This window comes from Motacilla alba, chromosome 13 (assembly GCF_015832195.1).
Source record: "Motacilla alba alba isolate MOTALB_02 chromosome 13, Motacilla_alba_V1.0_pri, whole genome shotgun sequence".
NCBI classification, from domain to species: domain Eukaryota; kingdom Metazoa; phylum Chordata; class Aves; order Passeriformes; family Motacillidae; genus Motacilla; species Motacilla alba.
Genome location: NC_052028.1, coordinates 1348410 through 1374955, shown reverse-complemented (window position 1 = coordinate 1374955; position 26546 = coordinate 1348410). Strand labels below are relative to the sequence as shown.

The 26546-nt window shown below is 42.4% G+C and overlaps 1 protein-coding gene across 7 annotated transcripts; it reads right to left on the bottom strand.

Moving 5' to 3' along the window:
* Positions 1 to 282: 282 nt before the first annotated feature.
* Positions 283 to 26012, bottom strand: MATR3 (matrin 3). 7 transcript variants are annotated; one of them, XM_038149911.1, is made up of 15 exons: positions 25935 to 26009; positions 17136 to 18220; positions 12799 to 12860; positions 12212 to 12253; positions 11858 to 11961; positions 10663 to 10715; positions 10059 to 10184; positions 9320 to 9445; positions 8966 to 9136; positions 7607 to 7738; positions 6373 to 6416; positions 5513 to 5903; positions 3541 to 3934; positions 2837 to 2958; positions 283 to 1344 (listed from the first exon to the last, which is right to left on the bottom strand). In XM_038149911.1, exons 2-15 carry the CDS (start codon positions 18024 to 18026, stop codon positions 1294 to 1296), a joined length of 2709 nt encoding a protein of 902 aa, XP_038005839.1. In that variant the 5' UTR covers positions 18027 to 18220; positions 25935 to 26009; the 3' UTR covers positions 283 to 1293. The 7 variants fall into 7 exon arrangements, with proteins under 7 accessions (XP_038005839.1, XP_038005838.1, XP_038005841.1 ...); XM_038149910.1 differs by lacking the exon at positions 25935 to 26009 and adding an exon at positions 25586 to 25920; XM_038149913.1 differs by lacking the exon at positions 25935 to 26009 and adding an exon at positions 25770 to 25911.
* Between the last annotated feature and the right edge of the window lie 534 nt (positions 26013 to 26546).

Sequence of the window (26546 nt, the reverse complement as noted above, 5' to 3'; positions counted from 1 at the left end):
GGATGCGGCTCCAGCTTTGATGAGAACACCCCAAAACTCCAGAAATAAAAGTGTCAGCAGAATATACCTACCGGGGTTTTAACAAATGGTATTTTAATTTGTTTGGAAATGCAAGAGGGTTTAGGGAAGAGAAAGGAGAGTTATGCAGGAAGCTGCTGAAGCAAAGGTGTTAAAAACATGCACATTTTAAAAAGAGAGCTCGAGTTTTGGTGTGGTGACACGACACAGGATAGAGTTCAGGAGACACACTGGTTAACATGCCAAACATCTATAACAAATCACTGTGGTCTAGCTTTGTTTATTGGGAATCACTTTAGTAACCTGAAGTCACAAATAAGCAGTAAATAACAAAAACTACAGATAAACACAGGTTACACATGCAAATTCCTGTTCACATCTCACATGTGCAGGTACATTAAATGCACAGTTCTAAGAGTCTTGACAAAACCAGGTTTTAACAAAAAAAATGGTGTTAAAATGCAGGTATGAAAACTTCCATGTGAAGAATATAAAGATACCTTTGTCCCTTTTAGGACTCCAATGCTGCTTTTCATATACCAGAGATGTACAACAGCGACGAGATTCAAGTAAAAGCAGGAAGAGCTCAAGGAAATAATACTGGTCAGAGAATGGGCATTTACTTCTCACTAAAATACACGGAATAGCTGAATAGGAAAGTCTAGCAAGAGCTTAGGAAAAAAAATCACAAAGTTGTAAAGCTGACTAATCACTAATTTTCCTATTTGCTACAGATAACAGCAGTGACATTAAAAGAAACTGCAATTCAACATTTAAAAATGCAACTTACATTTAACGACTTTTCCAAAGTGAAATGCAATGACAGCCTTACACTCAAAATTAAACAGCTGCTAGGCTCAGACCAAAATACGGAATGTTCTAGATAAAATAAAAATACAGTATTACTTTTCATTTTTTATTCAGAATGGAATTGAAAGACAATTTCTGAAGCTTGAAAGTAGTAAGTTTCATTTAAACGCAGTTTTCTTCTCATAGATGAGCTTTCCACAAGGGTGCAAGATTTCTTTTTCTGTAATAGCTTGAAGTGTCAAATGAAAAGTTGTTGCCATTCTCACATTAAGAACAAACTGTTGTCATTAACTTAACTGCATATGCTTTTTGCTACAACATTTAACACATGAACAGACCTATAATGCCTACTGTATCTCACTAAAACAAAAAAGAATACAGTATTTTCACCTACTACTTGTACTGCTTTTAAAAAAGATTAACATTAAAAACAAAGCCACGTTTTCCTTACATCCTTCCTTCTTTTTAACCTTCTTTCTTTTGCCTGAAGTCTTCTGCCATTTTATCCAGAATTTTCTGTTGAGAGAAAGCAGTTACATTTGGGATATATTTAAAGAGTTTCTCACAGGCACAACATAAAGAACGGAAATATAAATTCAATTTCCAAGTTTCACAAAATCTGTGAGAATTAACTGCAATTGCAAAGGTCATAACTAACCAGGCTGGCACTTCTCCCCACCCTGGCGTGGAGCTCTCCTCGGCAAGCCAAGGGAATTCCTTTCCATTTTGTCATGGACCTGTGACACAACTGAGCCACTTACCTGGGTGGAATCTGCCCTCTACAGAGGCAGGGACACAATATCTCCCCTCCTTGGAGAAGGGTTAATTTTGGAAGTCTGAGGAATTTGGTACCACTTTGATGACATTTGGCAGCAACATCAATTCACCTCAATCAATTTTCCCAGCTCTCCAAGCAAAGGAGACTCCCAGCTCCAAGCAAGTGCCACTGTGAAACAGAAGCTGCCTTCCCCCCCTTCCCTCCCCAATTCCAAACCCCACCATAGTCACACGAGCACCCACAAGCAGCTCACTGATCATTTCTGCCATGGAAAAAGCAAAGCACATTGTATTTCATTCAAGTAATAAAGCTCAAAAATTGGCATTTTCCCCCCTTCCCTTTTTACATCAAGGCTTTAATGTCCCATAAGCAGGTACCTCAATGGAAAAAAAACAAAGAAAAAAACAAAGAAAAAAACACTATGGTGATGGATGAGGTGGATTTTCTTCCTACAAGATCCTGCATGGGAACTGATTTTCTGATCCACTCCTTCACAGTGTTGTTTGGTGACAATTTTTGTGCCACCTGCCCTCCTGGGCCCTCTGTTTATTTAGGGGTTCCCTGTTACTGCAAGAAGGCAAATGTTTGAATTATGAGGTGCCACATTCTCCTTCTCTGTGGACCCCCTGGGGTTTGCTTTCAGCTCAGGGATCAACTGCCCTGAAATGCTTTAATGTCACACTGCAGGACTATCAGAATTCCTTTGGGATTGCCCTTTCCTGGAGGTCATGTTTGCAGCTCACAGTATGAGATTACAGCAGCAGCATTGTCACTCATGCCATGCAATCATGTGATACCTCACCCAGTTAGAAAATGGAAAAAGTGCTCACAAAATCAGAAGTTGCAAAGGTTTTTGCTTTTTTAAACATATAAAAACTTCATCTTAAGCTTTGCTGACTGGTTGGAAACACTCTCAAAGGGACAACTGGAAGCGATATGGGCCATCTGTATTTACTCTGCATCACTACTTCTAAGCCTGGCCTTATTCCAATTGGAATTCCCTCTTTAATCCAAATTTACAAGATAAAAAAATGCTGGAGCCACTCTTTAAACTGTGTATTCTGCATATTGTTTTCACAAGATGACGTTTTGGAGAGGGCTATCTAGAGTTAAAAGTGAGTAAGCCAATTTCCACTGCCTGAAAGGTATTTTTATTCTCAGTCCGGTCTCGTTGAGCTCTATTCCCCAGAAAGAATCAAGCCATTTAAAATGAACAAGTTTTTGCCTTACCTTCAACTTTTGATAATGAGGAAGGCTGCTGCAATGGGTCTTTTTTGCAACATCTTCATTTGTGTAGAACAGGGAACACAATTTGCAATAAAACCCTGTTTTGGGTACCACATAATTCACACCTAGAGGAGTAAACACCACAAAATAAACTAAGAGATCTACTCTACATCATTTCTTTTAATGTCATATGTCATTTCAGCTAAATCTTAAAACCATAATTCACTTTACATTAAAAGCTGCTTTATCTTTAAAAGTCTCTGTTTTAGTTTAGTCAAGGAGGGGCCTGGTAGTAACTAAATATGTGCAGGTTTTTTTATAATTTAAAAATCAACCTTTTGGATTAAGGGTCCATTTTATTGGGTCCTTCAAGAACTCACAATGTTTTGTGATCAGTTTTGGAGTATTTAATATGACTCTGAACTATTATCACTGTTGTGCTTTGTGCTAGCAATTGAATTTGTGTTGCTAAAAGATACCTCTGTCAATTTCTGCCTAAGGAAAGGGTTATGAAAAACGCTATGAAAATAAGGAAAAAAGGAAGAAAATACTGGGTTTAGGGCAGGAGTGAAGAAGGGGGAGGAGGGGAAAGCCCTAAAATGAAAGGCTATGGGGCAATGTATTGCCAAAAATAAAAGTCAGATGAAATGAGAAACGCTACCGTGATGCACAGAGACATTTTGGAAAAGAAATGGAAACAGCCTTACCAACAGGAATGTTTGGCTGGTATGGCCCAATCCTAAACTCATCTGGGACAAGAGGCTTCTCCAGAACGCTCTTTGTTTCCTGCTCGCCCTGGGGGTCTGTGTTTTCCTGGGTGCTTTTCTCAGTATCCTGTGCTGTCGTAGCTTCAGAAGCTTCAACACTTTCAGCCTTGGCGTTGTCTTCGCTTTTCGTTCCGTTTTCTAGCGTTTCACTCTCCTGCTCTAGCTCCTCAATCTTGTCCACCTTGATCTCTGCCAGGCTGTCCTCGCTCTTGCCCGCAGCCTTGGCTGCCAGCCCGGACTTGCGCAGCTTCTGGTGGTCGGAGTCCTCCTCGTCGCCCACCTCGTCCAGGGTGACGAAGCCCTCCATGCTGCGCGGGAAGCCGCCCACGTAGCGCTGCGGGGACAACGGGGTCGCGTCAGCTCAACCAGAGTGCTCCCCTCAAACCCCCCTGAGCTTCACAGGGCAAATACATTCTCCAAACTCCTCCTACGAGAGCTGCCCCGCTCACTCACACTGTTACTCAAGGTTTAACCAGCTCTTTTTGTACCTCACCGCCCCAGAAGCAAGGATTCCCTTTCACTATGATTTTTGTTTCACATCAAGGGTGGCCACTGTTTCACCACAGCAACATAATTTCAACTTAAGAACAGAGCCAAAACCACTTACATTCTCAAGATGAAAGTTCTTTAAACATGAGTACCTTAAGTGAAAGTAATTTTGGAGTGCTCAAATTTTGTTTCTCTTTGAGAATCCCGTAAGATCCTTAAATTCATGGCCTGAACAGAAGGCAAAACCTTACCAGAACTATTCAGTCCCCACAAATGGTATGAAAGTTCATTAAAAATAATTAAAAGCTCTTTTCAACCAGTAGAAAGCTTGGAGCATCCACATTAAAACAACCACTAAAACACAAACAAAACCAAACAAAACCCAACCCAAATCCACCAACCACCCAAACTGTGAAGGCCTCTAAAAATACAAGTTTCATTAGAAGAGGGACTTGGAATTTTTGGAAACGCTCCTTCTGATACAGGAATACCACTATTCCACATACTTAACAGCAACTGAGAGCAGGACTGAGGCAGCACCAGTTTTGTGACTGTGGGTCTTCAAAGAATGAGGCCTGGCTCTGAAGCAGTTTATCACAACCAATGCCCAAACACCAATAAGGAACACTAAGAAAACTGGGAAATGCCATTTGCATGGCCAGTATCCATCTCAGCACCATTAACCAGGCTCCTGACAAGGATCCCCCAAAACTGAGATCCATGCACAGCTCATTCATTAATTAGGAACATGCTTTTCTTGCAAAATAACATTCCGAGTCAACAAATTACGACAGCTTTGCACACTACTCCACAGAACTGTGTATGATTAACAAAGCAGGTAGGACATAAAAACCACAAGAGTGTGGGACGATGTGGTGAGAAAAAGGGAATTCACAGCAAGTAGCTTGTGACTGGAAACCTCTTGAAACCAATTCTTGTCTTTCTCCAGTGGGAAAGGGGCACTGGCTAACTGCAGATGGCCCTACCTGCCCCTCAGTGTAAGGTGCAAGCTGTACATCCAATTCTGTCCAAGTCCAGATTAAGCTCAAACCCCCAGTACATTATTTTTCGAATATAATTTCTGGGCTCACAGACAGTTTGCTGAGAAACTGCTCAGGACAACACAGTTCCTGGCTAAGTATTAATCAAAAAAAGGTGAAATGCAAGCAAATCCCCAGCAAGCAACAAGGGTAGAAGCCCCAAAATTAAAGCTTCTGTCAAAGCAGAATAAGGGATTTATAACTGAATCCATGTGCAAGTTACACCCACTGAGATCTTCCATTTTGATCAGAGGAGCTTTAACACCTATTCCTCTCCAGACAGGTGTTTTAAAGACCCACAGAGGAAGGTCTACACCGAATGTATACGGTGTGCTACCTAAGTTAGACTGGGTCTCCCCCACTCAGCAGCTGTGTGAGTTTACCTTTTTAAGCTTTTTCTTGGCTGCTGGAGTGGCTGCAATATTCCCCTCAGTTTTTACAGTCGCATCATCAGGTGTGTCCTTTTTTTCCTCAGTAGCCACATCAGCTAAATTGGCAACATCCGCATCCTCTCCTGCTGAGCTGCCACTTTCTAACAGTGCTGCTGCCTCCTCCTCATCCACCAGCAGCTCATCTTCAGACTCCAGGAGTAAACTGGGCTCATCTTGCTCTGTCTGTTCCCCACTTTTGGCACCTGAAGGCTCAGCAGCATCCTCCTGTTTCTCCTCTTTCGCCTTTTCTTCTGTATTGCCACTTTCAGGTTTCTGAGCAGGTTCTGTTTTGGACTTCTTATCACTGGGAGAATCTTTGCTGTCTGGGGAATATGTTCTCTTTCTGTAAAGGACAAAGAACATAGATGCTTGTAAACCTGGAGAGAGCCCAGAAACTACTAAAGAAAAAGATCATATATCTTTAGACAAGCCTGGAAAATATTGTGTTTCAGTTCAGAAAATAGAAAGCTGAGGGAAACCCTGAAGGACAGCATTCTTTAAACACACAAAAGGCTGCTCCAAGGAGAAATTATCCTTACAAGACAGGACAACTGCTTGTGGGTTTAAATTGCAGGAAGGCAAGGCTAATTAGGGACTGCAAAGGATTTCCTGAGGATCCCGAAGAGGCTGTGAAATCTCCATCATTAGAGGAAGAGGGTGGATAGCATATTTGAAACAGTTTATCTCTGGGCACAACCTCCAGCCATTTGATCTCAAAGCTTGCCTGACTCTTTTGTATTGTTTCTATACTCTGAATAAGGTATTTTCATATTTCCTTTAAACAACATCATGCTTTAACAATAGGAAATTACCTGGTTTTATCCTTTTTCAGCAGTTCAACTCCTTTGTTGGGAATCTAAAATAAAATAAAAAAAAAAAAAACGTGAGTCACAGCAGACTATGACTTACAGAGCTGCTGCAGCATTAATTCAGACCAGAATCCAATCCAGCCAAGTGCTTCCAGCTACATTACCCCCAGGAACTCTGTCCATGCCACCCACCAATTGACCAGTAAACCTTCATCTCATGTCAGACAGGATCTGACCAGCCTAGAAATCCTCTGCCTTTATTCACAGTAATTATTCAAAACAGAACAAATGGGATATCCTGCTCTAGAAAATTCACACCCAATTCCTAATTCGTTTATGAACCAACAGCATGTAGTGCAGGCACTGGCACAGATCAGTCCTAAGCTGTACCCTTCTCCACCATTAGTGGAAAACTTCAGCAGACTCCCATCACTTCACCTGTTTATGAATTACTGAACAGGCAATGTCACTTGGAGGTTACAGTAACAAAGAAATCTATTCAAATTGCCACTAAGTGCTCATTTTGCTGCACTACCATGCGCATCAGTAAGATTTCTTCAAGTTCCACCAACAAAGCTGATGTTTCTAGGAGACAGCGTGACAGTTCAGATTTCTCCTGCTTTCATTATCACAGAATATTCTGAGTTGGAAGGGACTCATAAGGATCATCAAGTCCAGCTCTTCAGTGAATGGCCCAAAAGGGTTGCACCCACAACCCTGGCATTATCAGCATTATGCTCTGACCAGCTGACCTCCTCTCAGTTTTCTACCTACTGTCACAGTCTGATGAAGAACCACCTATAACTGCATGAGTATTACCCTGGTATTATATAAAAAAACCCCTTCAGTCAACCTTTCCCTCCTTTGCATCAGCTGTACAGGCAGAGGTGCAGTTCCAATACATTTTAAGTTTTTACAAACCTTCTCCATTTTCAAAGATGAGGAGGAAAGAAAAAGGATCCCACGTTAGAGAATGTTCTAAATGGAGTAATTTTAATTAAAATCTACATAATTTACTCTAAAATCTGAATTATAGTAACTGGGTTATGTTTAAACTGAAAGGAATATCCTTTAACTTGTCTCATAACACCACACTCGTGCCAAGTAACTGCACTTGAAGAGCCAGAAAATAGTACAGCCAACTATTCAATTTTACATGCAACGCTGAGTTTTCAATAAGCAATGGCCGTCATCTACTTCCCTTTACATCTTCAACTACAATTAAAAAGGTCCTTACCCTTAACACCAGTTTCTTGTACTTTTCAGATAAATCCACTTTCACACATCTGCCTTGAAACCAAAGCGCTTTGTTGGCACAATGCTCAACCATGGCCAAAGCATCTTCTCTGGTCTCCATCTCAATAAAGGCCTGAAAAAGATTAAACACACATTAAAAGGGATTCTGAAACACACAACACTTTTCCAGGCAGTGATTTAACTTAAAACACAGCATTTCCAAATACTGAAAAACAAAATCACAAGGTTCAACTACATCCATCCTCACCAAACACTTTAACATTTACCCAAGTGCTCTACAAACCCCAGCTTTTCCATTCAGAACACATGTCCCAGAGACAGTTCTGAAATTAAACAGGCATTTAAATAATCTGCCAAAAAAGTCACCATAAAGTAAAATACGATTTAAATAAAAAAGTATCAGGACAATGAAACTCTTATTTAGTGCTTATGTACCTGGGAATTTCAGGGGAGCTGTGAGACTACCTCAGTATTTTATTTTTGGTTTTTCAGAGAAGGCTGAAACAGAAGAGCAGCAACTGCTGCTCCTCCAGCTTTGTGAGGAGATCTCACGAGGCTGCTGAATGAGCTTTAAACAAACACATCTGGGTTGGAGTATCCTTGCCAAAAAACTGAAAGCTGTTTCATCAGCCAACTTAGACAGCAAAGGGATTTTGTTTTTCCAGTGAAATAAGGTCAGGGAGGACTTCCTAGGGGTCACTCAATAGTTCAGTAACTTTTCACTTCTCAAGTGTGGCATTAGGGGATTCAGGCACCCACCTCCTTGTAAAAGCAGTGGAACTCTCTTTTTTACTCAAGAGAGCAATGAACTGGGACAGTAAAGCTTAAAAAAAATAAGAGCTAAATAGTTTAAACTCCTGTATATTTATAGAAATCTTGTCCATGAACATCCAAAGCATTTCACTATACACATGCAATGGTCTGTCTTCAAACCTCTCTCTTCCAAGCTAGAAAAGCACAGCAGGACTGCTCTTGTTTAGTTTTAAAGAATGAAAAATTAACGGTAAATAAAAGAAACATGTAACAGTAGAATATATTTATGCTTCACAGGTAATGGCTTTTTAGCCCTAAGAAAACAATCCCAAGGCTCCACGGAATCTGCATAATGCAATGATTGAACCTCCATGCTGAACTACATTTCTTCTGTTTTAAAGCAGCTCACGCCAGGGACATCTCACAGGAAGTTCCAAAGCAAACCCCCGACCCAGACAGACCCTGGGTCATTTCCAAACCTGTGCCAGAGCACAAAGTCCACACATGCCCCAGCTGAGGTGTAATTTCTTCCCAGTTAACACCCCCTTCAAGCCCGGCCCCAGGGGTTCCCCTGGGAAGCAGTCACCTGGCTTTTCATTCTCATGAGGATGTAGTTCTTGATCTTCCCGTAGGGCTCGGCCAGTTTGAGAACAGCGTTGTCAGAGTAGCCCGAGTGGGGCAAGTTGCTAAGGTGGATCACACGACCAAGTTCTGGTTTTGGTGGCTCAGTCTTTTGGTCAGGTTTACCCTCAGGTTTCTAAGATTAAAAGGGAAGACATTTTTTAAGACCTATATATAAAATATACATGGGTGACTGTCCCTTGATTAATCTGGTGTACTGAAAAGTACAGAAATACGGAATAACTAAAATACAGCAGCCTCATAACAGTGACTGCCCCAGATTAAATAAGGCAATGCTAAAAGAGCAGAAATGTTTTACCTTTATTCTCTTGTATTTCTGTGACAAGTGGACTCTGACTGGTTTACCAAACACCAGGGCAGGTGTTGTTGAGTAATACTCCACTGCAGCCTGGGCATCTTCAGTGGTTGACATTTCAATAAATGCCTGAAATCATACAAAATCAATTCAAACGCTGCTGTTTCAGGAATCTAATTTTGTTTCAAACTTTCAAGCTCTTCTGTGCTTCCTTTTAAAAATAACTGCATCAGAAATGAAAACTGCTTTTTGGCTACAACATGAACTGACCTGCAGAACTTGGCAGATGCTTTATTTAGGTGCACAAACAGAACAATTTTGTTTGTTTACATTCCACCTACATTTGGATTCAAAACATTCAATTGCTTCCTGCTTTCTCCACTTCTACGCTATTGCTTTTTTTCCACACTTCAAAATAAGACACACTCCATAATACAAACTAAGATCAAGTAAGTTTTCAGATAGTTTTCAAACAAGAGCAGAACGTGGTGTTGTTGAGAAAGCAATGACCAACCGACCAACCAACCAACCAGGAGGATTTTCCAATATGTAAGTGAAAATGCAGTAATGCAGCATTTCTGGAAACACACTCCTCCTTTCCCACATGCCCCTGATGACAGATGTGGCATCTCAGCAGGTGGCTGAGCAACTCCTTTTCCAAAAACAAAGCTCAGACAGTGACAGGAAGCCCACCAGACACACCAACCAGCCCCACCAGCAGGGCCCTGGGACCCAACCTCACCTCATTGATTTTGTTTAGAATCAGGTGATTTGTGATTATCCCAAAGGGTTCAACAAGCTGAAGCAGCTGGTATCTCAGGTTCTTTCCCCTCTGGAAATCCATGATGTGCACAACTCTGCTTGTTTCCTGTTGAACAAAAAGCACGTGCACACAGCACGAGAAAACCTGAGTACCAGCAAACCTAAACTCTGCCAAGGCTCTGCTCTACTGGTGTAACTGTTTAAATTTTTAAAAACTATTTTTATCTGTCTTCACTAGTGACCAAAAGAAGATGCATCCAGAAAAGGCACAGAATTTCTACAGACTTCTAGAGCAAGATGCCTGCCATGCCAAAGCTGCCTTTCCTTAAGTTCACTTCCCACAGCTTCATCATGAAGAGAACGTTTATAGAAGTTATGTTCAGTTTTGGAATAAATATTTTGTAGAGAACTAAACACAACAAGCAAACAAAAAAGTCTCATGCCAAAGTTTCAGTACTTTCACACAAATTCTAAAATCTCACTTCTAAAAACAATTCATTAAAGAAGCAAACAAAATCCACACCTTAAGAAAAATTATACAACAAAAACATGTATTAAAAAAAGGAAAGAACTTCAATACTAACCACTCTGCCCTTCTGCATGTGTCTGGGTCCTTGCATATTTCCATTTCCAGCTCCTTCAAAAAAATTAAAAGAATGAACAAGCTTAGTTCAACCTCTAAGACTAACATGTCTCATCGTGAGTTCTTAAAAGATATGTCACTTAATACCAAGTTCTAAAAACTAATTATTTCACTGCACTCTAAAAAGGCTTTTAATTTATTTCAGAGCTCTTGTAACTTGGGGTCCTCATTCCTGCTCCTTCTCTTCACTCTAACATTAGAGAAAGAGCTGCATTTATTGCTGTTCAGGAACAGCAGAGAGTAAGCACAGCCCATTGGAAAAAAAAATATCCTGATTTAAGTAAGATTTGCCAGAGGAAAACTTCTCTGTACACAAAGGATGTGAGATTTCTTTACCTAAGACACTCTTTATACAATTGAGGATTTAGGTTCTAAAACATCAAAAATTAAATCACAATACCCATTAAAAAAATCAAAAAAAAACCAAACACAAATAAAACCTCCTCTGAAATAGTTTGGCCTATAGTTAAATCTGAGATATTTTGAAAAATTAACAATGTTATTTTAATGTAATGAAGTATGAATGCATCTATAATCTAAAAAGTGGCTAAAATATTTGTACTCTGTCAGGATATCCAGGTAAATTAATTAGTTTTGCTCTTTTAGTCATCTGAACTATCTAAAACGTAGGAAGCAAGAGCATCAGGCAAGAATCTGATTCTTAGCCTCCTGTCCTGAGAGGAATAGGCTTGCATCTTCAATCCATCTTCCCACTTCTCACTTCTAGTCCAATTTATTTATCATATTCACTTGAAAATAGGGGGAAAAACACTTAGAACATTGAATTCTTACCAGAAAACTCCACCAACATGTAGCTACTCAGAAGACAAATAGAAAAATCTCCTACATAGGAAAAAAAAATCCAAGTGCTCAACATATGTAGACTAATCGCAGTTAAAAATCACCAGCCATAGGAGTAGGCAGCTGGAAAAAAGGTGACGTGTGGGAACTCAGTACCACTCTTTAGTCCCACCACAGCCAAAGTATTTTAGCTCTAGTGCTGAGAAAAACATTTTCCTTTGTTGTTCTAGAACACCCGTGACAAATTAAAACAAGAGTTAAAAAAAAACCCAAAAAAACATAAAAAACCTGGCTAGAAATTAAGCCTGGTGAAGGCAGGTGCCTGTTGAGGTTACCTCTGGGCCCAACAGGAGGTCCTCCAAGGTGGAATGGAGGTGGGGGTGGTCCCAAAATTCCCGGCGCAGGGTTTGTAGATTGCTGCAACATAAAGGGATCACCCCTAGAAAGAGAAGAAAACACACTGTCATTTTAAATCAAGAAACTCTGAAGTTTTCATTTACAAAATACCAAATTTCTGCAGAGCTTCTATGCACACAACTCAGGCTACTTTTACTGCTGCCCTTCAGCTGGACAACAAAGGGAAGAATGCACGTGAACCAAAGGAAACGCGGTGTTCCACACACAATGTTAGGAACTCCCTCTGCTTCAAATGAACAAATATAAATAATTCAAAATTAATTACTACTTACATTCCATGTCCTGAATCACTGTCAGGATTCCATTCTGGGTATCTTTAAAGAAACAAAATTAAAAGAAAATGTAAGAAACATGCAATCTCCTCTAGCTATGTAACACAAGCAGCGATACCTGGAGGTGTGAGACAGCTGCAGCACAGGCAACACTCCAGGCCCACTGCCAGAGCCACAAGCACTGACAGAAATGCTGCTCATCAGGACAAACTCCCTACTTTGTTTGCAGAACTGCTGGTTTTACAACAAAAATGTACAAGTGGTAGCAGTAACTACAATTACAATAGATTCTCAACTGCTAAGTTCCAGCTGTTACATATACATCAGCAGAATTCCAAAGCTATGAACCAGGATCCCTTTTTGTACTGAAGATGCTCCAAGTTGCTTTTATCCCCTAGAAGGCACAGTAACCTGCTTTGTGCAACAGTTATTTAAGATCAGGGAACATCTTGAGCTGGAAAGGACCCACAAGGACCATCCAGTCCAACTCCTGGCCCTGCACAGGACACCCAGGAATGGCAGGCTGTGCCTGAGTGCTGTGCCCAGGCTGAGCCCTCCTCCCCAGTTACTGTACTTCCAGTTCATACATTTCGAGCAGCAGCTGGCAGCGGCGGCTGTGAGTCGCTCCATTGATGTGATGGTTCCACTCCTGCAGCAAAGTAAACAAGGCACAATTAGCAGCCACACAGAGGAATCCTGCCCACAAAGTCATGGCCTACAGCAGCGCCTTCTCTGCTAAGCTGGAGTTTTGCAGACCCATGGAGAATGGAATCTGTGGGTGCTGCTTTGAGGAGACACTATCACTGGACCTACCTCTTCTCTGCTAAGCTGGCTGAAAAGGTGTCTGATGGGAACGGGGCTGCTCCTGCCTCAGAGTGCAAAGCTCCCTGGAAAACTCCAGCCCAGGCACAGAGGGCCATGGCAGCCTTTGGAACTGAAGGCTCTTTGCATGTCTTTTGCATGCAGAATTTTCTCTACTCTGCTTCATTCCTCAGATTTCTACAGATTAATATGAAGTAAACACTCCATTTTTTAGAACCATAAAGAGACCAAGAAATTGCACGGAATTCAGAAAGGAAAGACTAAAAGAAGCCTAAGTGCATAGCTAGGACAATCTACAAATACACAGGTGAAATATATTTTATTTCACCACTTGAGGGGAATAATAAAGGAAAAAAGCAGATCTAAACCAAGATGGTACAAAGGAGAAGTAACAAAATTGAACCAAATCATCCAGGTAAAACTCCTCCGGGTTCTGGTTTTAGCACTAGAAAGGAATCAGGGATTTCTACTTTTTCTCTGCAGATGAGTTATTTTAGTGCCCGATCTCAGTATCTTTCTATTCTTACAAGAGCACAAATCTGTGCTTTATTCACATTTGTGAAGTGACAGAAGCTCTGGAGTTTCCCTGCTGCACATCTGGGAGCCACAGCCTGACCTTCATTCTGCTGCTCCTCAGGGAAGAAAAGGACCAGCAGAGATAAATGGGGGCAGAGTCATTCAAGAACCTTGGGGCTGAAGGTTTTCTCCAACTGAAGGTTTTTTCTTATCAGCCACATTTTCAACTATGAACACAAAGTGCACTGGCAACTGCCTTATGTGGCTCTTCTTAAATGTCTGTTTCTGCTCAGCACCCACAAAGGATTTTTGCCTAATCCCTTATCGTTCCAGATTTTTCATCACTGCCACACTACAGCAGTCCTGAATACAATGAGACATTCCCAAGGCTCACTGTTGTGTTTCCATATGTTAAATGCCTACCCTTCACTTCCTACAAAGGAGAAAAATCTGGATTTAAAGTCTCTCATAAAGTACTACAATATTACTCCATGATGCTCCTGACATGGAGCAAGATGAAGTAATCCCTTTTATCAAGATGTAAAATGGGAGCACCACTTTTTCTTGTTAACTGCACAAGATGTAGGCTCTGCAACTATATATAGGCTGGCAATTAGGATGAAAAACACAAAAAAAATCTATGAACCATTCAATATGAAGTTTCTTCAGTTCAACACCTCCTAACAAGCATCAGCATTACACTCTAGAAAACAGTCCTTTAAACCCCAAACCCCTCTAAATTCAGGGGCACAGTCACTAAAGCCTCAGTGGCTGGTTCCACCAGACATAACGTGCTTTGAATCTGTCTCAACACAAAAGTGATGTAGAAGTTATCTGCAAACTACAGGCAAAGTTTGGGAGATTTAATTCTCATGCAAATGCTTTTAAATTGGCAAAAAAGGGGGATGTGATTGTAACTTCAGATTTTTCTTCTCCCCCGGGGAACAATGGTAGCTCATCTACAGTAACTTTTTCATTACACAATTCTTAATCTGGATTCCCTTTGCTGCCTGCACCCATTTGGAAGCATCCCTTCCCCAGGGTTTGGGGCACCAGATTATTTGTATTTACAGGAACTCATTAACAAAGGCCCCAAGCTGAGCGAGAGAAAACCTGAACTGAATTTCTGACAACCCAGATTCTCCTTTGGCTCGGTCGATACAAGCCAGAGGACACTCTGTTCCTCAGAAAATGAGGCCACACTCGAGCACCTAATTTTAGCCAGCCCTCTCCCAGGGCCACAGCCAGGTTCTCCCTCTGAGATGTACCAGGTTCAAGTGTTTCACCTCCAAATTCATCTGCTCGGGTAGCATCAGCCTTTATCTCTGGCAGGAAAACAATCCCTCCATGTCCAACACCTCATTCCCTGATAAAGGGATCAGGATTGACAAAATGCCTGAAGTAACTGGGGCACAATTTACTTCACAGACAGAAAATAAACTTGGTCTTAAAATATACACACATCAAATTAAAGAAGCAATTAAGAACATCACTAAAATTAAAAAAAAAAAAACACTAGAAGACTACTCTGCCAATTTAAGTTACACTAAGGTTGTTTAACACCTTGCTTGTATTTAAAATACACATAACTTGATCAAACACTTAAAAATCACTGATATTTTTATTTGGAGGTGGGGAAAATGAGATTTTGTTACTACAGTAATAAATTTACATAGTCCCAGCTATGAAAAGCATTCCCTTTCTGCTTTCCATACATTTTGGTTCAAATCACATTACTTTAAAAGTTATGTTTTACTTGATTTGATTTTGTGGGAGACACAAAATAAGGACTTGTGTCATGGCTGGGTATGCAAAGCAGAGGAAAGAAGGAGAGAAAGAGAAAAATTCTTGTGGTGACATGATTTCTGAAATCAGAAATAAAGCCTCGACTTGGGTCCTAAGAACCAGATGATCCAACCACAAGTATTTTATTGTGTACTAGCAGTTTTAAAGTCAAAGTATATTCCTAAAAAGAAAAAAAGCTTTACATGTTACAGAAGAGGTCAGCCACTTAGGTTATGCTGTCAAAAGAATTTGGTATTTCTCATACCTGGAAAGGTATGAGAATCCATGAGGATATCCTTTCATTAGATCTGCACTCCAAAGCACACTAAGAGTCACGAGCCTTTAAAATAAAGAGCTAAAAAGACCCCTACTTACAGGATTACTGGTTGCCATCTTCAAGGGCCTCAGAAGTTAATGTTTTCAATCTAACCAAATGAAGTCCTTTTTACAGAACTGAGCATGGTAGCTAAATTGTTAACACTTAAAACTTTAGTGAAAATAAACGTCAAATACAGGAGACAAGAAACCTGGATTACTGTATTTTATATCAAAAGTAATTAAAGCAACACAAGTTCATAAACTGTCAGATCAGGTGGAGCCATACAGTGTGTGCTCTAGAACTGGTTTGATCCTTCCCTTGCAGGGACAGAATAATTCTTGTGTTTCAAAAAGATCAGATGTACAGAACAGCACTTTTTGAGAGGCAACTGTAAAGAAATAGTTAGTAACAGCAATTCCACATCGCATCAATTTTACAGTCATACCATGTGTTATGTTTTCAATTGAAGGCCTTCAAGCTAATTAGCCACTAATTGTGACAAGAGGGGCACTGTATTAGCCAATTAGCCAATTAAATTGCCTAGTACACTGGAAATCAGCAAGATGAGTACATTGGAAAAGGTGAAAGTGAGAAGGCTCTGAAAACACCATCTGAATCATGTTGAGTAACCTGCTCCCTTTGCAGAGCTGCACTAGGCGTGGATAACTAAGAGGGAAGTTCCAGCATCACCGAACACACCCGAAGATCCACTCTACTCGTGAGCCAAGTAAAGAACACTACTAGGAACACAGAGCAGGATACTGCAACAGCAGACTGATTGCTCGGAGAGTCTACAGGGATAGATGCAACATGTGACAATAAAAAGTGAGTCTGAAGTGTTCTAAGAAAGTTGTGAAAAAAGGAGAAAAATGACGACAAATTTCAGCCATAGTATGAGATAGAGTGTTAAAGTGAAATTAAAAAGGCAAGAATGAGCTAATCTAAAACGTGGTTTTTACTTTTGCAAATAAGTTCCAGGGCTCTACATTAACTCTTTCCCTCTGGACAGGGAAAAAGCAGAACTGTGCAAGAATGCATCTTAACTACATATAAATCAGCAATCAAGACAGATGTGGAGGAGAGCTGAAACTAGCTTCCGGAATGGCATAGTAGATACACTGCAAAAAAAACCCAAACCAACAAAAAAATACCAAAACCCACCCCAAAACTGCTTGAATGCCAGATGTTTGTGGTTAAGAGAACATGTAGATGTAAAATATAAACAAGATATCCCAGTAGATGATAGCTGTTTGACTTGAAGTTAAGCAATCTGGGCAAATAAAATACATTAATGTAAAGCCCTGGTTTACAATGTTTGTCAACAATTACCTTGCAAATAAACCAAGTGCCTTTTTCACTCTCAAACCAACTTTCAGATCATTTCAAAAGCAACCAGGCCATAGAAATAATTAAAGAAATAGGTAAAAACAGAACAGATACTACAACGTAAAGGAAAATAGAAGTATCTGGTGCATAACTCACCTTATTAGAATGAACTGGCATATCACATATAGAGCACAGATGGGGATAACCCTTCGGTAAGAATCCATGGAAGTCTTCAATATTGCTATTTGGAGGAGCACCTCTCTTTTTCTCAAAGAGAGATCTCTCGGGACCAGGACCACGACCCATTCTGTCATACTCACTGTCAAATTTATGATAGTTATGCGAAGTCTCACCATAAAAAGATTCATCCCTACACCTTTCTCCATCTCTCAATCTGTCATCTTCATAATCCATTCTGTCATAATAACCAGATTCTTGAGAACGACTTCCATGGTCATAGTCAACCACTGGGTTGAGACTAGGACCACGATCATCAAAGCTATCTCTTCTAAAATGCCTTTTTTCTTCCCAATCATCCCTAGGTACTCTGTATGGTGGTTCCCGTGTGGATGATCTGCCATCTCTACCATAACCTTCTTCAGCTCTCCTCCTTTTAAGTTGTAGAAGGATCTGAGGCAAGTTTTCAGGAGTGATCTTGTCCTCGGGATAGCGACTCAGTTCATCTAAGTCTCTAGCAGACAGACCAAAGCTGGCCAAAATGTTTGTGGCCTGGTCTGCATCTCCACGGTGCTGAGAAGACAAAGGGAGCGGACCTCTACTTCCAATGTTAAATATAGACTGCAAATTATGGGAAGAGGTACTACCAGAAGACAGTGCACTATGAGATCCTTGTTGGTTCAATGAAGAACTCATTCCAAGATTCATTAAGCTAGCAAGGCGTGCAGTACCCTGGTTCATCCTTCCAAGAGATGCTGGCATATTTAAAGACTGGGTAGCAGCAGCAAGAAGGCCTATTCCTGCAGAGAGGTCACGCCCATGACCTTGTGAATCCCTACTCAGAGATGACTGCTGGAATGACTTGGACATTGTAGAACTAGAGCTTGTCTACTTTATGGATCAAAAAAATTCTTTTTGTTTAGTTTTTTTTTTTTTTTTAAGATGGCTGCAAAGAGAGCTCACACTAGAAAGCTAGGCAAACTTCACTTCAAAAACGGTAACGCCAAGAAAGAGGATCAATAATGACTGCAGATCTTCTTCAAGCTGAGAAACACCAGACAATTCTGTAGAAAAACAAGCAGTTTTAGTCATAAATCCCTTTAAACAGATGCAGTTTTAAACTTATGCATCATGTTGAGCTAAAAAAACATTAAAGATCTCAATCTTACAAGGCTTTTATCACATAACAGATTCAAGAGGTACCCAGAACCTACATATATTATTGCAGATAAAAATACAGTAGTGTTTCCTATACATACTACTCTTCTTTCATAAAAAGCTACTTTCACACTGAAGAAAAGTGAATTTCAGAAGTTTGTGATGTCTGAAAGCATCTATAAAGTTTACTGACATGTAAGCCTTGATCTCTGGTTAATGGCTTTGTTCATACCCTACATTACTGTACTGTGTCTGTGAGAAGAACACAAAAAAACTTAGGCCCATAGAATCCAAGATGACTTTGGCATATAACACACATTTGAAAATGAAACCTCTACCACCACAGAACAGGACGAAAGGAAGTTAAAAGTAACTGAAGTTCGGGCAAAAAGTTTCTGCTGTAAGATCTGTAAACGAGACCAAACATAATATTCAGTCTTTATGCAGTAAAATTCCAATTACTGATGTGAAGACAGATGTGAACAAGAAAAACAAGTTTTACATTTTGCAGGAAGTAAACAAGACCTCTTGTTCAAATTGCAGTTACACTGCTAACAGCATTTCTGAAGGGATTCTTTACTCGGTTACATGGCAGCTGTGACACCAGCCTGTACTCTCAGACCTCAAACTAAACAAGGTCAGGCTTAGTGCTGGGATGGGAGACCCAAGGAAAACCCTGCTCCTGCAGAAAGAGACTCCAGTGAATCAGGAGATGGCACCACATCCCAGCGGCACTGCCGGCCAGGGGCTGGCACTGACACCGTGACCACCTGTGGGAGTTAAAAGATCCTAAAACACTGCTCACAAGAGAGAGGTGACTCTTTAGTGTCCCACTAAAACACTAACCTAGCACTCAAATATTAGCCTGAACTGTGTTTACACAAAGTTCTAACCAAAAAGTCTATCAATATCCACAGCATGCTACAATGAACATATTTCATAGAATATTCTTTCAGGGCAGAGCAGAAATAACTGTAATACTTCACCCCATCCTCCTCCAGCCTTGGGACAGATACACAAAGTTTAAAGCAATTTAACACATGTGAAAATATTCCAGCAGGAATAATCTGCTCTTGGGTCCCGGACGCTGCAAAGCTCTTTTTAGTGTGGGCAGAGCAATTCTGCTTCTCCAGCACTGCCACTGAGGAGCAGATCAAACACAGAATCCCTGGGAAGAGAAACAGGCACAGGCTGCACAGCTGCAAATGAAGGCAGTTCCCAAGAGAGCAGGTACGTTTGGGGAGGAATGGAAAGGACAAAATGAAAGCAAGGACTTTTCCTTGAAGACGCCAGCTCTGCAGAAGGCAATGGCTCTTGTACTGGAAAGAGAAGGAAAAAGGTCGAGGTTAGAGGTCTCTAGCCCCACTGCCTGCTCAATACACAGCCTGTTCCAAACAGTGCACGAAGCTGAACAGTAGCAGCACGATACAAAACTATGCATTTATGAAAAAAAAAGGATTCCCTGAAAAATACACAAAACACACATAACTCAGTAACTCATACAACTCCACCTTTGCAAACTAACTCCTTTATACAATTTGCTACATACTCTGTTATCAATGCATCTAAACTCATTTCAGCTACATTTTTAAGATTCAAATACGCTGGAGTCATTAAAAGGAAGCTGCGTGGCATTTGTTAAGAATAAGAGATTGAGAAACATGGGGATGAAAATAAGTTTGAAAGTTCTGAGGCAGAAGACAGAAAAACACTGCAGAAAGCTTCAGAGGAAAACAGTAACACAAGAACACAGGGGGAGCATACCAGGTGAATTCTAAGGGAGATGTCCCAGAGAAGGGGGCCACACTGGAGGACACTGGAACAGAAAGCACTGAGTAAGTGTATTGTAAAAATCAAGACTCTTATGAGTTCAAACAGAGAGGAACTCTCATATTCACCTGGGTACCATGCTTTTATCTTACATTCATTCAGTATTCTTCAAAGTACTTTTATGACAATTTTACAAGCTAATCCTTACTCATTCAATTTTATGCCTGAATTTCCTGCTAGTTCATTCGCACACTTCCAGAAGGGTCTGAAGCTGAACTTACTGGGTTCTTCATAAAATCAGCTATTCCAGAGGGCTCTCTGAGCCTGACCCAGCAGCAATTCCTCAGATACCCCTGTGGTCAGGACAGGCTCACTGTGTCCTGCTGTTAGTGCAAGGACCAACATTATTCAAGTTTCCACTAAATCAGGAAAGTTCTCTAGTTTTCAAAAACACCCTTTATTTGAACAAATGCTCCCTAATCCTCTTGTCACAGCTGTCAACTGGCAGTTCATTGTGTGCTGCTGCAGAGATTAGCAGGGAACAAACCCCATGGCACCCCAGCCTGGCAGGACCAGGGCTGCAGGACCTGACGGTGCCATGCTGAGACCCCAGTCCAGAGCTTTACAGAATCACCCAGCTCCTGCAGCTGCAAACACCCAGGGAAGGGGCAAAGGGAAAATAAAAACAGGAAAGATGGGAGAATAACCAAGACAAAGACACAGAGAGGGACAATCTTATGGAAAAGCATGAAGTGGGACAGTAAGACAAGTGTATGATGAAGACACAGCACAAGCTGGCAATTGGTGCTAGTCAGGAAATGCCCTACATCCAATTAGGTACTTGAGTACTTAACCAGTTTGAATATCCTCAAAAAACCACTACTTATCACACCACTCATCTTGCAACGGCTGCTGCACTCCACTCCTAACCAACCCCAACCTTTAAGACAACGGGAAGAGGTGGGGGAAGAGCTCTACCCTCACACCAAAGATGTTTAACTTCCACAGGGTCAGGTTCAATGTGATCTTAAGGCAGCACTTCCTGTGCTGATGATTCCATGCCAGTATCTGATAGGGACAGGTTCCCATGGAGCAGGGCCAGCTTTTGAGAGAGGGTGCCATCAACTGAGTCACAGCAACAAGATGGGCAGGACTGAACAGAGCTGCCTCGAGAGCCAGACACGAGTTAGTTCAAAGTGTTATGCTACTTGTTCTCCATGTAATTTCAGCTGAGTGGGAACAGACAGGCTTTCAGGTACACCTTTTTTAAGATCAGTGGGCAGAAATTTGGCCATATTAAGATTTGAAAATATATAATATCAAGCAATCTTGAAATAAGTTGAAAGTCAAAATGTTATTAGTTTTCCAGACAAATGTAGACAATGAAAACAATTTGTATCTACAAGTTGCAAAAGAGTTTTCTATAAAGGCAGACAACAAAAATAAGGAATTTGAATCCTACAGAGTACACTGTTATCAAACAGAGCCCAAAATGAGGCTGATTTTCAAACACTATAGGTTTTTCTCTCAGTGTAAATCTGAACACATCTTTTCAATAAAGCTTATGAACTCTTGCTCCAATATTAAGTTTGACCTGAGAACAGTTTAATTCAGTGAATTTTTGGAATATATTGATCATGCTGAACACAATAACCTCAGCTTGTCACCTTTTATGGAACATAAATAGGCTGAAAATAAATCCCCAGCTTCCTATTCATTCTGCCACTCCCAGGGGGTTTTACCCTATGCAATGTTACTGTAATTTTAATGTTAATCTTGTTCTTAGAAGAACTCATCTTTTACCCATTCCTCTTCCACTATTTACAGAAAAAAGTACTAAAAATTAAAAGTAACTTTTCACTTTCTAGTCAGTTTCACTTTCACTTCAAAACACATTGAATTAGAACAAATAAATTCAGTTATGGTAAAAACATGAAATTATCCACAAGCTGAAAAGCACGTTCTCATTTTGTAACAATACAATGCTTTTGCAGACTGTACACCCTTGGGAAAAAAGTACCATAGAAGTTTTTGGAAGCCTGCTCTTTGGATAAACATCTATAGGTCTTCCTCCTCCTCTCTTACACATCGTACTCTGCGTGGCAATCCCTTCTGCTATAGGAGAACTGCTCTGCTCCTTGGCAAAACTGGCTCCAGCACATCATGGCAAAAAGGGCTGTTGAAGGAAGAGATCTGGAATTTGGACACGCAGCCCCCCCCATGCTGCTCTGAGAATTAATGGTAGCAAGAACAAGAACTTGCAAGGAAATCAGAAGCAGATGTTATCTAGTTGCTTAATGACCAAGTACAATAGGACTCAAATCCAAGGGATTAACTTTTGGACAATACAGAAAAGACCACTGTATTGTCCAAAGGCAAAGGAGGAACTGCCCAGCTGCCTTAGAGAAACGCAGATTCTTGCTCATTTCAGCCCCCACTACTCAGAGTGGTTATTTATTATAGCTGCTCCACATGAAAGAAAAGCACTCATTTTGTTCAAGCTACCTCAAAGGTCATGCCCTTCATGAAACTTCAGGAGCACCTGGCACACGGGACTCACGCTTTTTCTGGGCACAGATTAACCAGTCTGCTTCAGGCACAACAACTGGAGGAGTTTCAGTTCTTAGGATTATGCTTATCTTCATCCCAGGGACTTCCTTGATCAGAGGAACACAAAATAATCTGAGAGTTGAAGTGACTGTAACAGAGGATTGCTTCAGAACAGGGAAGTGTGACATCTGAACAGGCATATTTACAGATGGGGAATTAAAATGACTGGTTTAGCAATCAAGAATCTTAAAAGAACGTACAGAGTTTAACATCTGAATGCAAAAAGAAACACAAAAGAGGATGGTTTCCTACTTCTACTCATTATGTAATTTATTAAATTCAACCAGTCCTCTTTTGTAAGAGGTGCATTTTAAAAGTGCATTTTATTCCTTTACAGAAACAGAAGTAGAAAGAAGATTCAAGAACAGTAGAGAAAGAAGGCAAAACCCATGTATTTTTTGAAAGGGAAAGAAGTAACACCCAGAAACAACAGGTAATGGGAAGCCATGGAGGTGTTTGTGGTGTGGTCACCACAGTGACAACTGCCATTCCTTTCTACTGCTTCCAATCCCACGGACACCTTCAGAGTCCCCACTCTCCAGTAAGACAGCTCCAGAAAGCTCCATGGAGCCACGAACAGAGGGGCTCTGCCAAAACCAGAGTCTCTGTGGAACGCTGAGGGATTTCACTGGGAAACTCCAGCAACACAACTGTGTCCCCATGCCCAACAAGGACACAATCCTCCTTCACTCCTAGCAGGTGTGGGGACCAACAGCCCCACAGACACCAAAATTTTGACACCAACCCCAGAACAAATCACAGACCAATTTTTACCATTAAAAAATAAAAAAAAAAAAAAAAAAAAAGAAAAACCTCACACAGAACAGTTCTCTGCTCTGATCTGGTAACCTGAATTTCCATCTGCCTCAAGGCCTTTCCAGGGCTGGGATAAAATCCTGGTCTTTCCCAGCTGAAATCCTGCTTGAAGTTGCAAGAAGTATTCTAGCTGCAGAGAAAAATCAAAGAACTGTTTCACTGGTTCAGTGCTCAAAATAAAACCCCTTTTGTTGAAATTATGACTGCACAATATGGTACTTAAACACTCACAAACTAAATGAGTCCAGAAATACCATGAAGTATTTGCTTTTGTTTTCAAGACTTGTTGACTCAGAGAGCTGATGAAGAAAGGAAGCAGCATTGAAGAAAACCCACTCATAAATTAACAAACTGAATGGAAATAATTTCATTGCAGCTCTGCTTCCAACAGCTTCTCCCCCAGATTTGTTGAGCCACCCAGAAGCCTGTTGAGTATTACATTATAAAATACCTTTGTATTCACCAAATCTCTCAGCAGAGACATGTGCAAGTCACAGCAAAGGGCAGCACACAGCTTTTCCTAATTTCTCACCCAATTAATGAGTGTTTTTATTTAAGTGCAGTTTATTCCTGGATAAACCAAGTGGTTATAATCGAATAGCTATACGAAACTTCAGTCTGGAGCTCCAAACACTGACTCTTCTTCCCCTCTCTTTAATGGATTTTCAGTTTTTACCTTTAGGAACATGGAAATCCACGTTTTAAGGACACATTTAGGAATTTCTCCGGGTTCTTTTCCCAGGATGTGTGTAACACCAAGTGCTCAATGGAGAAGTACAAACACTGGCTTATCACTTCACAAACACATCCAAGGTCTGAGTGCCAGTATCCTCACTCAGAATTCAGTAATGAATCATTTCGGGAAGTTTTTTTTATAAAATTCAAGACAGAATTTCACTAATTTCTTGGGAATACAATAAAAATGTTAGTACATTCCACTACATGTTATAGAAACAATTTACCATTTTAACACATTGAAAACTTAAAATATTAACGTTTCAAATACGAGAAGGTTAAATCACTGGCTAATAGATTCTTTGTAAAGAAGCTCCTGAAAATACACCCTTTTCTTCTCCCCATGAGAACTACACAGACTGCTTTAAGAAACTTACATTTTCGACCAGAGCTGCTCCCTACTTATCTGACTCCAGGAAGCCAGGACCACCTACAGTTCAAAAAACTTGAAGAATTTAAGGCTGAGTAAAAAGAAGAAAGATCGTTCAGCAGTTTGAACCACTATTAGATACTTTTTTCCCAAAGGTCTGCATCGTGGAAAGAAAAACAGCCACACATTTGGAACCTGAGGGATGGTTCAGCTTTCTTTCAACAGCGTAAATGCCTCATTTATCATTTAACAAAGCACTTTTTCAGGCTCCCAGAAAGTTCCTTTCAACTTCTGGATGTTTTCAGAATAGGTGAACTTTGTATCTCATTACTCTGACTCTGGAAGCAGAGTGGGTACATTAAAGAAACGGAACGTTATCAATCCATCACAGGAAGAAAAAAAAAAACCACCCCCGCAGCTTGATTTGTAAGCACAGCCTGAATTATATGAAAGTGAAACTGAGTAGAAAGAAGGGTCAAACGGCTGCCTGCACTGTCAGGATTCTTGTTGCTCAATTCATTAATTCTTCAGGCCAGATGGGCATCAAAACCAGCAGTTTTAGACTCTAACGGCCTTTACAGAGTTAAGGAAAGAGGGAGGAACAAGGCCGCCTGCGAGGCCGCGGCTGGCGCCAGCAGGGCGCAGGGGAGAGCCCCAGGCAGCGGGAAGCGCGGTGGAGCTGGGTCACGGCTGCAGCGCCGAGGGGCCGAGCGGGAGCGCGGTTCCCGGGCCCGGGGGCGGCGGTCGGGGCTTTGTTCGGGCCCGGCGCGCCCGCAGTTCCGGCTGGCGGCGGGCGGGGGCGCCCCGAGGGCCGCGGCACCGGCCGGGCCGGGCCTGCGCGTCACCGCCGCGCGCCGGCCCGCGCGCCCCCCGGCGCGCGCTCCCGCCTCGCCCCCCCACCCCTCACGGCGGGGCGGCCGCCGCAGGACCCCGAGACGGCGGCGGGCCGGGGGCGCGGCGCCGCTCCTACCTGCGGGCCGGCGGGGACGGAACGCGGCGGCGGCGGCGCCTCCCGCTCGGTGCGGCGCCAGCGGCGGGGGAAAGGGGTCGGACGGACGGCGGGACTGAGGGAGGGAGGGAGAGAGGGACTGAGGCGGCTGCGCGAGCCGCGCCGCGCTCGCGAGAGCACGCCCGCCCGCTGCCCGCCTGCTCACGTGCCCGGCGGCGGCCGCCCCGCTCGGCTCCGGTATTGCTGGTGAGTCCGCGCCGCTCCCGCCGCTGGCCGGGACCGCTCGCCCCGCCCGCCGTGAGGGATGTGGGATGGGGACGGGGAGGAGGCGCAGCCGGTACGACTCTCGCGAGAGGTGTGGGCCGCTCACCGTGCTCTCGCGAGAGCGCCGCTGCACCGCGCGCCGCCAGCCCGCCGCCCGCGCCCCGCTCATTGTCCGCGCTCCCGCGGGGCAACATGGGAAGGCGCGGGGGGCGGGGCGGGCGGCGGCCACGCCCCCCGGGAGGAGCGCGGGGCCCGGCGGCGCGGGTTCGCGGCTCCCCGCAGCCGCTTCCGGGGCGCGGCACCGCCGGCCTGGGGTGTGCCCAGCGTGTCCGGGGTATCCACGGTATCCTCTGGTCCCCACGCTGTTCTCGGTGTCCCAGGGCACGCTCACGGGCAGCCGGCCCCGCCCAGCCCGAGGCCGCTCTTCTCAGCACAACGCAGGTGTCACCATCGCTAAAATATTCAGAACTCTGGGAACTCTGGGCTCTCGCTGGCTGTGAGGCCGTTAGAAGATTCTGGTAAAAAGGCCCTGCAGCCGATGTGCAAGGCTGTGCTGTTCCTCTGATCCAACATTGCCACCTTGTGCTGGATGAGGAGAGGTCCCTGTGCCGCTGCCCTCCTGAAATCCGTGAGCTGTCACCAAAGTACTCGCACAACCCCTCAAGCAACTATTCGTAATTTGGATTTATTTCGTAGTCAACATCTTTCTCCCTATTTA

What these genes read in the sequence shown, in the direction of transcription:
- MATR3 (XM_038149911.1), bottom strand. Translation starts at nt 18,026, where the DNA reads ATGTCCAAGTCATTCCAGCAGTCATCTCTGAGTAGGGATTCACAAGGT. An exon ending in TGCCAGCTGCTGCTCGAAAT is followed by an intron (nt 12,254 to 12,798) that starts GTATGAACTGGA and finishes GTTTCTTTAAAG; the next exon opens with ATACCCAGAATGGAATCCTG. An exon ending in ACATGCAGAAGGGCAGAGTG is followed by an intron (nt 10,185 to 10,662) that starts GTTAGTATTGAA and finishes TTTGTTCAACAG; the next exon opens with GAAACAAGCAGAGTTGTGCA.